Source organism: Manis pentadactyla, chromosome 7 (genome assembly GCF_030020395.1).
Source record: "Manis pentadactyla isolate mManPen7 chromosome 7, mManPen7.hap1, whole genome shotgun sequence".
NCBI classification, from domain to species: Eukaryota; Metazoa; Chordata; class Mammalia; order Pholidota; family Manidae; genus Manis; species Manis pentadactyla.
Genome location: NC_080025.1, coordinates 78,585,245 through 78,597,038, shown reverse-complemented (window position 1 = coordinate 78,597,038; position 11,794 = coordinate 78,585,245). Strand labels below are relative to the sequence as shown.

General features: G+C 42.9%; 1 protein-coding gene across 2 annotated transcripts in view; it reads left to right on the top strand.

Moving 5' to 3' along the window:
* Positions 1 to 302: 302 nt before the first annotated feature.
* The window catches only part of PON3 (paraoxonase 3), a 36,525-nt gene continuing 25,033 nt past the window's right edge, over positions 303 to 11,794 (top strand). Inside the window, exons 1-3 of one of the 2 annotated variants that reach the window (XM_057504536.1) lie at positions 303 to 324; positions 2,114 to 2,184; positions 8,311 to 8,366. Coding sequence is in view for 1 of the 2 variants with exons in the window: in XM_036894555.2 (XP_036750450.2) it covers positions 638 to 711; positions 2,114 to 2,184; positions 8,311 to 8,366 (201 nt within the window). In the remaining variant the exon portion in view is untranslated. Of the gene's footprint in view, positions 325 to 552; positions 712 to 2,113; positions 2,185 to 8,310; positions 8,367 to 11,794 lie in introns of those variants that run through there. The other variant, XM_036894555.2, reaches the window with a different exon arrangement.

Genomic DNA, 11,794 nt, shown 5'->3' with positions numbered 1-11,794 from the left:
CAAATTGAACCGCGCCTCGCTCCCCCTCAGCATTCTGAGACAGGGCAGGAAGCCAGGAGATAAGATCCCGTGCCCCAAATCTTGGAGAAGGGGGAGTTTGAGCTCTTCTTTTCGATTATCTTCGTGTATTACTCCTCTCAGTGTCTCGGGATCAATCTCGGTCTCATCTCGCGTCCTGCCTTCCGGAAACGCCAAGTTTGAGGCTGCGAACTGCAGCTCCCCGCGCTCCCACGCCCCCTGAGTTTCGCGGGCAGTCGGTCGGTGCGGCTGCGGTAGAATCCTGCCGCCCTGGGCGGCGAACTCCCTCTGGTGCCCCATCCACGGGTGCGTTCCCTCCCGCCAAAGCCTTCACTAGAACACCGTGCCTTAGCCCCGGGCTCGGGCTTCCTCTGTACGTGAAGCCTTGAAGAAAAAAAGGAATCTCGTGTAAATGTTTCCTTGAACCTCGAGCGTGAAGATGGCCTTGCCCGGGGGCTGCGGGGCGGGGAGACCCGGACCTCAGCCTCGGCGCCCGGGCGGCGCACCTGCCAGGAAGTGCGGGAGGGAGGAGCGGGCGCCCCGGGGGGCGGGGCCGGGAGCCCGCCGGCCGCGCCCCCGGGAGTGCTCCCCGCAGCTGGGCGCCGCTGGGGGAGAGACCATGGGGAAACTGGTGGCGCTGACGCTGCTCGGGGCCGCACTGGCCCTCCTCGGGGAGAGGTTTGTGGCATTTAGGTGAGTGATAGGGGCGCCTTGGCTCGCTCTCCTCCTCCAAGTTAGGTCAAGGGTCGCCGCCTGCCGCCTTCCCAGCCGGTAGGACTGAGCAGTTTGGGAACTCACTCCTGAGTTCCACCCAGCAAATTCCTTTGGAGGCACTGATGTGGAAAGTGAGTCCTTTGCCTTTCCTAAGATGGCAGGGCAGAAATGCCCCCCATTTATTGTCTGAAGGTCATGCCCTTTTCCAGGTCGTCCTCAACTACCAGCCGGAGCTTTATGACATACTCAGTGCCCAGGGATAAATATAGATGAGTACTGGGTTACAGAGCTCATCCACATTAAAAGAGCTAGTCAGAGAGCGGGGAAATGAGCTGAAATCTGCAGGTGGTACCTGGCATTTGTAGGTATCCGACCTTTTGAAGTGGAATATCTCGTGATGATAACCGTCCCAGAGATTTCTCAGAAAAAGTCAATACTGAGCCAGAAAGAAGAAATATTAGCTGATGGTATATGCACTTCATAGGGAATCGAAAGCCCTGCTTGCCTTCAGTTGAACTTGGGCTGTTTTTCTTTCTTTCTCTAAGTAGAAGCAGGTCTCCTCAGAAGTTCTCCTCTTGAGTCTACTGAGGAGCCTGCTGCCGTTTGGTAATACTTTCTAGTTCCACGTGAGAGTTTTATTTCCACACTTGCTCCCAAGGCACCCAAGTGGGAGAATCATAGAAAATAATTATGAAGTAGGTCAAGGGCACACTTTTTAAAAGTGACAGTAAGATGAGTCTAAGTGTAGAGTCTTCATGAATACAATTTAATTAAAAAATTAAAATTATCCTGGTATTTAAAAGAATGTTTCAATGTGGAAACAAGGACACTGTATGGAAAAGTAACTTGACCACTTGTTTAAATTGTGGTTAATAAATTTACATATGTGGTCAGCATTCAATCATAAAAAAATAATAAAGTTAAAGCAAAAGCTGCAAGGCTCATCTATAAGCTATTAGTTGAATATGAGGAAGGTAGTTTGAGGGGGTTGAGGGGACAAAAGGCAAGACTATAGGGGAGTCAAAGAGTAGATTTATAATAGACAGTACTTTAGCAAATTAAATAACATTACTTTGTACATTTAAATTAGTCATACTGTTATGTACTATCATTTATTTGGGCAGCAGATGTGATCCATGTATGGTTGTGTTTTAGTCTTTCAACCGTAACTGGCTGAAGTTAGCTGGTATAGGGACATTGCCCACATAATGTCCACATACATAAATAAATGTAAGTGAGAGTAGGAGGTGCCTACTTACTTGCTATATCATCCATAAATGATAGGACACAGAGTTAATGAATCTAAAGGTGATTAAAGACCATGCTTAGATGTTGCCTTTGGATACTGTGCATTGACCTCCAGTGTTCTTCTCTTCCACAGACAAAGAACTAATGCACCTCGAGAAGTGGAGCCAGTAGAACCCCAGCATTGCCACCTTATTGAGGGACTTGGTATGTATGTGACAGCACAATTTCTTGGTCACCATCCACATAAATGACAGGTTGGCATCAGCCTCCTCTGTGCTCCTCACCCAGGGCTGGTCTCACTTATTTGTTACTGCATGACTGCTTATTTGGGCTCCAAGCTTCTACTTCTCCCTGACATTGCTACTAGGAGAAACTCCAGCTAGTTTCTGTTCACTGTTCTTTCACTTTCTCTACTTTGCCCCTGAACTTTTGCTCCACTGATTCCTCATCTCCATTTGGTGAAATCAGCTGAAATTCCTCTCCCACCTCTGAATTCTCACAGCACTCTGAGGCTCTGATTCACTTACGACACCTACCACCTGCTTTATTTTATAGTTAACAGTATTGTCTCACTATCAGATTGTAAACTCCCTAGGCTTAAGGACTGTGACTTATTCATCAGTATGTGACAGGATGACAGCATAGTTTATTGTGATAGGAGTTTGTATTTTATGTTTCTTGAAAAATAAATTTTAAAAATACTCTTAGAAAGAGTAAGAGCCCTTTGTGATTTTTGATTTTGGTTTTCTGTCTTTTCTTCTTCCTCTCATTTCTAAAAAAAGTAGCCTGGCCCTTGTATTCCCTAGGCTTAGAGGAGGTTTGTGTTGCCAGCTAGAAAGCAGAAGGAACGGAAGACAAACTCCATCCTGACTTTTGTTGTCAAAAACCTGAGCTCCTTCAAAGGGTTCTGATGGAGAAGGGATAAGAACAAGAGGATTTTCTGAGTAACAGGGACCATTGTTCCACTGCCTGACAGCATTCTGGGAGAGAAACGGACCTCAGAGGGAATGGCTACACTGTACCTTTAGGGAGGCTGGATATTTTGTACTATGTGTTCTGGCCTTAGCAAAGATCATGCAGAACATAGACGTGGCAGAATTATCTAAATTAAATAATCCACATGGGCTTGACATGAGTAATTCAGTGGTGACCAGTGTAGAATAAAGGCCAGATGGACTTCCCCAAATAGTCTGCTTTTTTAAAACTCACCATCTATAATCTTGGCACAACCCTGGCAAAGAGACCCAGTAATGACTCAGATTGAGTTTCCCTTCAGTTTAGTAGAATGTGGGCTCAGGATCAGATTAAATATGACTTAAAAAACAAGGAAATGTAACATTCATTTGTTTACTGTTTGTGAAGGAATATTCATATTTACTTACATATATCTCTCAAAAGATATGAGCCTGCCAAGTAATTTAGGGGGTAATTAGACTAGATGATTGCTGAAGCCTAATATGACTTTCAGGTGGTATAATTCAATAGATCTGAGAAGCTAACACATAGGTCAACATTCTGATTATCCAAATATTTTGAAGAGAATGACTTAAGTGATTGGAAACTGGCTGGGAGCAGAATAAAAAATGGCATATTACTTCTCATGTCTTTCGATGTATTTACATTTTATATTTGGAGAACTAAACAAGTTAGAATGATCATGGATCATTTCTCAAAAGGACAATATATATATATATAAATAATATTGTTGTCTTGATAGGCCTAGAGTCTACGAACATTTTGCTGAGTCCTTTACAAATATTTTCATCATCCTCACAACCAACCTGAGGGTGCTGCCGTCAGTCCTTGAAGATTTGGAAGCTGACATGCAGAAGAATAAGGTTACCTGTCCAGTGGTCCAGAACTGGAGGGTGACGAGCTTAGAACATGAGCAGGGCCATTCTCCTCTAGGCTTTTCTTCTCTGTGTTGTGTAATGTTGACTTTCTTATCTACTGATAAGAAACACCGTTTTATTATGGAAGCTTCAGGAAAGTACGATGGCAGCAAGCAGCAGAAAATCTGAGATGCAAAAAGGTGAAATATTAATAAAGAAGGCTGACACAAATAAGGCAGGGTAGATATCTAAGTAAAGATCAAGAATGAGACAGTACTCAAGAGACCCAATTCTGATTAGTGAAAAACTTTATGAAGCGATGGAAAACCACTAAAGCATTTTAGGCAGGGTATGGTAGGAGGTAAGAGCTTGGGAAGAATTCTGATTTCCTTCTTCAAGACCTAGACTTGTGGTTAATTTTGTTGGTGGAAGAAATGATTCATCTCTTTTGTTTTCCTTCTGCACCATTCTTTCTGGGAGGAAAGGTTGGAGGGCAAAATAATGCTAACCTCCAGAATCACATCCCACAGATTTTTGTAATATGTCCATCTTTTTTTCCCAAGGCTTTGAGGGTCAAGTGTTGTTTTAACCAGGTAGTTATTTGGCTGTGTTTGGTATCTAATCACAGCTGCAGTTGAAATATGAGCAGCTTTATTAGGGATTGCCTTTGGCAGGATTATCAAGCAGCCATTGTATTTGGTGTCTTCCTTTCCCTCCTTCCCTTTTCCCCACCTGCAGCTCCCCATGTCTCCAAGGTATGTTTCTCCTCGTAGGTTCCATTTGTGTTCTTAGCTGACTGTCCAAACTTTCTCTCCAAGATGTGAAATGATAATACTAATTGGTAGTAATGTTTTGGTGTGACCTTTTCTCAGGGTGCCTGTGGAGAATGATTAAAGGCCGAAGAAGCAGAGTTATGCCAAGTACTAGGGTTGACAGGTTGAAAAGCAGTAGACACCTATTCGTAGGACTGATTTTAGACCTAGCAGTGGGGTTTTAATGATAGTTGTGCACAGCCTAGTGAGTATGTGGGGAGAGGTCAAGGGAGGGTGGCCCAGGGGCTTTTACTCCCCCAGGTGCCACTGTTGCTGAGATGCACTGGGCATCATGGAGGTGCAATGCAGGTGAGGGAGGGATAAGGAGGGACAGGAATAATGTGCTATCAGCTGGTAGTTCTTTCCGCATCTGAGTGTAAAGCATTAGCTTTTCTATGCTCTGGATGGAGCAAGTAAAGACAAATGCAACACCCCTGGAACATGCCCAGCTCCTCTTGTAAGGGAGTTATTGAGGTAGGTTAATGGGGTAATAGGAGATATGTGAAATGGTGTTTGGAAGACCAAAAGACCAAACCAGAGAGCACACAGCTCAGGATACCTTGTTCTCTGAAATTAACATTGTCTTGTCAATAGTTTAACCTCAAGACAATACAAATTTCAAGAAACTAAAATGGTTTATCTCATTTGGTCAGCCAACCAGTTTTTACTGAGAGCTTTTACAGTGAAAAAACAGGTACTATATTGGGTGCAAGGATGCAGTTCCAAACCCAGAAGCTTACTGTCTAGTAGGAAATTAGCAAGGAACAGAAGGTTGCAGCCCAAACGTGACAAAAAGGTCAAGGTGGAGGTAGTCACAGGTGACCACATTGGCAGATTAAATAGATACTGGAACCAAGAGAGGCTGGAAAGCCTGAGAGGATGGCCCCCAGACTCATATATAAGAGCCCGTGATACTCAGCCAAGAGGAGGTGAGAGTGGTGTGGAAAAGTGTGGGTGGCCAAGAACAGGGAGCAGCATGTGCTCACGCATGCAGGTGAATGAATCTGGCACATTTCAGGAGCTACTAACAAAAGTACTGCAGCACAGCTGGAACAGAGAGTGGAGGGTGGGTGCCACAAGATCTGAGACTGGAGCCAAGCAAGATATGGAGAGTTTGAGAACCTGGCCAACAAGCCTGGATTTATATCCCAGCCCTAGTGGACTTTAAGCAGGGGAATGACAAGGTCAGTTTTGCAATTTAAAAAGATGACTGTCAGCAACCCAGGAGAATGATTATAGGGAAACAAAACTGACTTCTTAGGAAGTTATTGTAGAAATCCAGCAGTGGGTTCTAGAGCTTGAATGATGGTGGTCAGTTGGATTTGAGGAGTAAGGAAAAGGAAGATGTCAAAATTAATTCGAAGGTTCCTGCTTGGGCTGCTAGAGGATGGAAGTGCCATTCACTGAAATTGAAATATAGAAAATGGAGCAGATTCAAGGGGGAAATGTCCAGATTAGTTTGGGACATGTTAAATATGAGAAATGAAAAAGCCAGGTAGAAGTGTCCAATGTATAAGTGAATACACAGGTCTGGAAGTTAGGAGAATGATTTGGGCTTGATTTAAAGATTGGAGAGGCAAGAGTACATGGGAGGAAGCTGCAGCCGTGGGACGGGAGTAGGCTGTGCAGGTCGAAGGGATGCTCCACAGAGAGAAACAGCCACGGGTAGACAGAGCCTGGAGAAATCCATATCCAGGAGAGAGGTGGTGAAAGGAAAGGAGCGACACACAGCAGCAATTCACCGGAGAATTCCGCTTTATTGGGGAAAGGTGCTGGGTTATATAGGAAGGGGCATGGGGTGATTGTGGTGTTACTTCTACGGGGCTGGTGGCTATTGGCTAGGTGCTGGGAGTGGGAGTGGGGAGAGGGGTGATTGGCCTTTAGGTGGCATCGGCAGGAACCGAGGACCCGGAAGAGAAGCCGGAAGTTCGCCATCTTACTGGCGGGGGCCCTTCAGGTGGGAAGGAGATTAGGGCAAAGGAAGCCAAGAAGGGGTGTTCAGAGAAAAAACTAAGAGGAGAAAATGTTGTTTCAAAAAACCAATCAACTCGTATTCAGTGTGATTTTTTAATTTGCTTTATTCTATTCACTGGATTCTCCCAATGCTTATCTTCCTCCCTGTGGAAATAGCATTAAATCTTTCAGACCTTCTGGATATCATATATAGGTAAATTTCAACTAACTGGAATGCTTAGAAAACAGAAAAGTCTGATTAATTTGATTTTCAGGTTACTAGTTGGGGATTAGTTGCAACCTTCAGTATAGTGAATATAATGAAATAATTTTTCTGTTCTCAAGCTGTCAGTGCCTATTGTTCATATGCTATGGATTCTATTTGCATTTCTTTCAGCTTTGTCCCACTTTTATTTTCTCCATTCTCCCCTATTGTCTCTCAATTGCCTTTGGATATAGTAGCAACCTGTGACCCCAGCTAACCATTTGCTGCATGATCTAATCACTATAGCTGTGTAACAAGCCACCCCCAAACTTAGTGGTTTAAAATGACAACGCTCATTTTGCTCATGAATTTGTGGTTTGGGCAGGGCTCAGGGGAAACAGCTCTACTCTGTCCCTTTTGAATCAGGTAGGTCAACTCAAGGGCTGGAAACTGAAGTCATCTGAGCCTCTTCCAGCGTCACTCTCTACCTTGTGTATCGTCTTTGTAGCTTCAACGTAGCCAGACTTTTTACATGTAGGTTCAGGGCTCCCAGGGCACGTGCACTGAGGGAGAGAGAGAGAGTGAACACCAGCAGCAGCTATGGTTGTGACCTGACCTTTCATGTCATGTGTCATTACTTCTACCGCATCCCATTTGTCAAAGCAGTTACAAAGGTCTGACCAGTTTCTAGACTTACCTCTTGATGGATGAGTAGGAACATCACATTTTAAGAAGAATATGTGGTTGCGATACGCATTGGTTCTGCCATATTTGTAAACTACAGTTTGCCACACTAGATAACCATTGCCTTCACCGTCAGTTCTGCCTGCTTGGGACCGTGTCATATAGGGGTTTATCTCTTTATTGGGAGCCATGCAAGCCCTTTTTTCATCCTGTTTTTAGTCATAACTTCCTTATTATATGCCTCTTTCCATAGAAAAATGCTCAGGACCAGTTCTCACTGAGAAAGAGATCTAACTAAATTCTTTCAAATTATTTAATTTATATTCAAGAGTCCATTTTAAGACATCTTGCTTTTATAACAGAGAACAGTTACTCAATAATTACCCAGTGGTTGGAGAATGAGAGATTTGTTTAGGCCAACAAGTTGGAAGAGAGAAATGCTTGGTAGAGAGGATTTTAAGAGATCTTCACAACATTGACTTTCCAAGTGTTATCTCTTGGTCTGTTGATCAAGTCTTCTCTGGGGAATAAAGCTGGATCTCTCAGAACATACCTTGACATTGTTATTTAAAGAATAACTCTTGGACATGAATTTATTTTACAGTTAATTGCCTTCTTCTCCTGAAAATGGAGTTCTAAAAAAGGAGTGTAGTATTTGAGGAGTCTCCCTCAGGGTGTACTGCACAATTGCATGCCTGTGGGAATCCTGAAAGTTAATACAGTTTCCCAAACAGATAACTGAAAAGGTTCATGTAGTTTCCAAAGAAGTTCCACGTTTTGAACTTGAGATTTACTTTTCAAGCCTTCATACATGCATCTTCCTGATCCTCCCATTCTTTTGCAGAAAATGGCTCTGAAGATATTGACATCCTTCCTAATGGGCTGGCTTTTATCTCCACAGTGAGTATTTTTCTTGCCCCTGAGATGCTCATGTCAGTAGCTGTATAGACAGTACATTAATATTGCTGACTAGAGCTGTGAGGGACCCCACACTGATCCCACCCATGAGTAAAACAGTCAACTAAAAAAGCCAAAACAGGATTCCAGAGAGCTCATCAGGATGCCACAGGAATGCCCAGGCTGGCCTGCCCATGGTGGACAGTGCCCTGTGGGCAGCTCCATACTCAGTAGGCTCTCCAGAAACATAGACTGTTTTCCATTCAACTCCTAGACTAGTCTCCAGATTTATCCTGTTGCTGTCCATCTCCATCATTGCCCTCTTCGGCTGAGCCTCAGCTTCTGGTAGTCATCTTCTCACCAACTAGTATTCCTCTTGCTATGCCTGCCTGTGGTTAGAGCTTAGTAAAGTGTTCATGGATTGAGTGTTAACCATGTTACTGATTGAAAACCCTGAGCATTTCGCCATTTGGGTCCCTGCCATTCTTTCCAGCTCTTTCAAAGAAAAGTGGAGAAGAACCTGCATTTTATTCCCCATACTGCCTTCACAGGTTTGGGATAATTAAGAAGCCATGGAAGGACTGACTTTCAAAAAATTAAAATGTATGTATTGTGAAGATGTTGAAAATTATCATGTATTGATTAACTCGGTTGCAATTTGGGATGTGACCTAAGATTTTGAAAATGTAAATTGAGTACATTTTCAATATAAACTCTGATTACTAGAGTTGCATGTCCTAATATTTCATTTTGACCATCAAACTACCAAATAACATGAATTTTTAAATCTAGCTTTTTGGCCAAAAAAAGGGGCACAGATAATAACTTTTAATGGCCTTAATTCCAAAATTCTTAAGTATACACAATATCGCCAGGGTCTCCTTTGGATTTTAAATTGCTGCTGGTGGTGATATGTGTGGGAGTGGGTGAGTGAGAGGGGATTTTATTTCTTTAGTTTTCCTCTAAAACGAAAGATAAAACAAAACTGTCTAGGAAGGCCTTTTCTTTGTTGACAGTTTTCTATTGTCAATTGAGATGGTCAAGGTTATGCTGTAGACCTTTAAAAATGGTTAATCTGTAGCTTGGAGACTTCTTTGCCATTAGGAAATCATATTTGTAGTTCCTTCTGTGTGCTTTTCTGTTTTCACTGGAACCCAAAGTACTGAATTAGTGCTCTACAGAAAGTAGAGACTTTCATCACAAATAATTACATCAGAAATGTTAACATGGAACTTTAAGTAATGGAGCTCTTTTTGTAAACCAACAAACAGCTCATATTCATAGACTAAGGATAATGCTCTCTGATTATTTTTTAATCATTCTACAGTGTAATAAATTCAAATCCTTGTTCTTGCTTTCTCCTGTTGCCCTTTCTTACCATCCTAGGGCGTGTTTGGAAGCTGCTGATTCAGAGAGTAATTATGTGTAATAGAAATTTTTAGTCTGTTTCAAGGTGCCAAGCAAGCTATTTGCTGCCTTACTTTTGGACTTGGCATGTTTCTCTTTGCCTGAAAGATCACTCCCTTTTTTACACATACTAGCTAACTCCTAGTTTTCTGTAAGCCCTCACCATGGTGGCACTTGAATTCTTCAGGAAAGTCTTCCCTAACACTCTGGTTCTGGGGGTGTTACCATGCCCTGTGCTTAGGCTCTCACACACCTCACCATAACTGATGTGCCAGCTTGGTCCTGCCTCCTTCGATATCAAGCTTCTTGAGGCCAGGACTTTGGAGAGCTTATTGCCATCCTCAGCATCTAACACACTACCTGGCATACACAGATGCTTGGATATTTATGGAATGCATGCGCTGGCGAATGAAGGCAGTGGAAGATTTTAATGCCTATGCCCACATACCTATAGTCTGCTGGGTAAGATAAGATGTCTGTACCTCCAGGTAGTTCTCACCATTTTCAGTGGTGATAAACGCTGTCAAAAGAATTTTTTGCCATCACTTACCACAAATTCCTACCTGACCACCTTAAATAGAAAACCAGATGAGTGTGAAGCCATTTATTTGCAGAGTTTCATTGTGATGCTTCATCTAGGTCAAGTTGTTTATAATACCACACCCTTATGTCTCTCTGGAATCATTTACATTTCCAGAGCATCCAGTATGTCTACTAGCTGGCGGTGTCTCACATGCCCCTAAACTACCAAGAAACTTGCTGTCATGTTCTGCCTTGAGCTGCCTTCCTGACCAATATTCTCTACTGTCAAAGCTTTCTTTATGCTGTTGCGGAAAGAGGCTGTCCAATTAATGCTCTAAGTTATTTTTTGCTTCTCTCGGCTTAATTTTTCTCAAGTGAAAAGGGAAGGATCAGATGTCACTGACACATTTTCCCCAATGCTACCATTATCTAAGCCACTGGGCTTGGTGACAGACTGACTGTGGGGGAATGGACAGACTTGAAGGCTGAATTTTATGGCCAGACATTTGGAAGCACAATGCTGCCCTTACCTGAGAACTGTGGATACTAATGAGAGGAAGGACCTGAGGAAAGAATGTTGATTTAGGTTTTGAGCTGAGCTGCCCTCGGGAAGAAGTTGGAAATGTTAGCTGGCACTCCAGAGAGAGGGTCCAGGTAAATGTGCAGATTTGAAAACCATCATATGGAAGAACTATCTGAAATCTTATGAATAAGATCTGCAAAAAAGGAGTACAGAGTAAGAAGGAAAGAGGAATAGATGAGGACTGAAAGAGGAAGAGGCAAGAAGAGAGGCAGGAAGAGAAGTTCTGAGTGAAGAATGACTCCCTAGGGGTCAGGGGGTGGTGCAGTGGAAGGGCCAAAACTAGTATTATTATAGTAAGTGTGTGTGTGTGTGTGTGTGTGTTTATAAAAAAGGGAGGGAGGAGGGAGAGATAAGATAGAGTAGGAAGGAGGGAATTTAAATTGACTATAAACGGACATGAGAGTTCAAGAAAACATACAAGGTTGTTGACATTGATTTATAGCAGAGTGAGGGGAGGCATATGGGGAGGAAATACGCTGAGTTTAATAACTGGTGCAGAAAAAAACACTGTCAAGGTTTGTCACATTGACCTGGGGCACAGCAGGGGGCCAGTATATTCGAGGTGCCTATCACTGGTTGATGACCATCTGATCCTTCCAGTAGAAAGAGCCACTGTCCAGGGTACTGGAATGAACTTTTTTTTTTTTTTACAACATTTAGCGAAAAGGAGTCATGTCTGAATAGTCAGACACATCTAAAGGAACAAAATAGATCAGAAATAGTCAACTCTATGAAAATGGTTCCCCTATGCTAATTCTTGGCTGATTCTACTATCTGTCACTACATAACACAATGGATGTGTGGAAGTGGAGCCACCTGATGAAACCATACACTCCTCTCTGCTTTGAGGAAGGTTAATTGTGAAACCTCAGGACTGGTAAAAATCTTAGTAATCATACATTTTAACTTTTTCATTTTA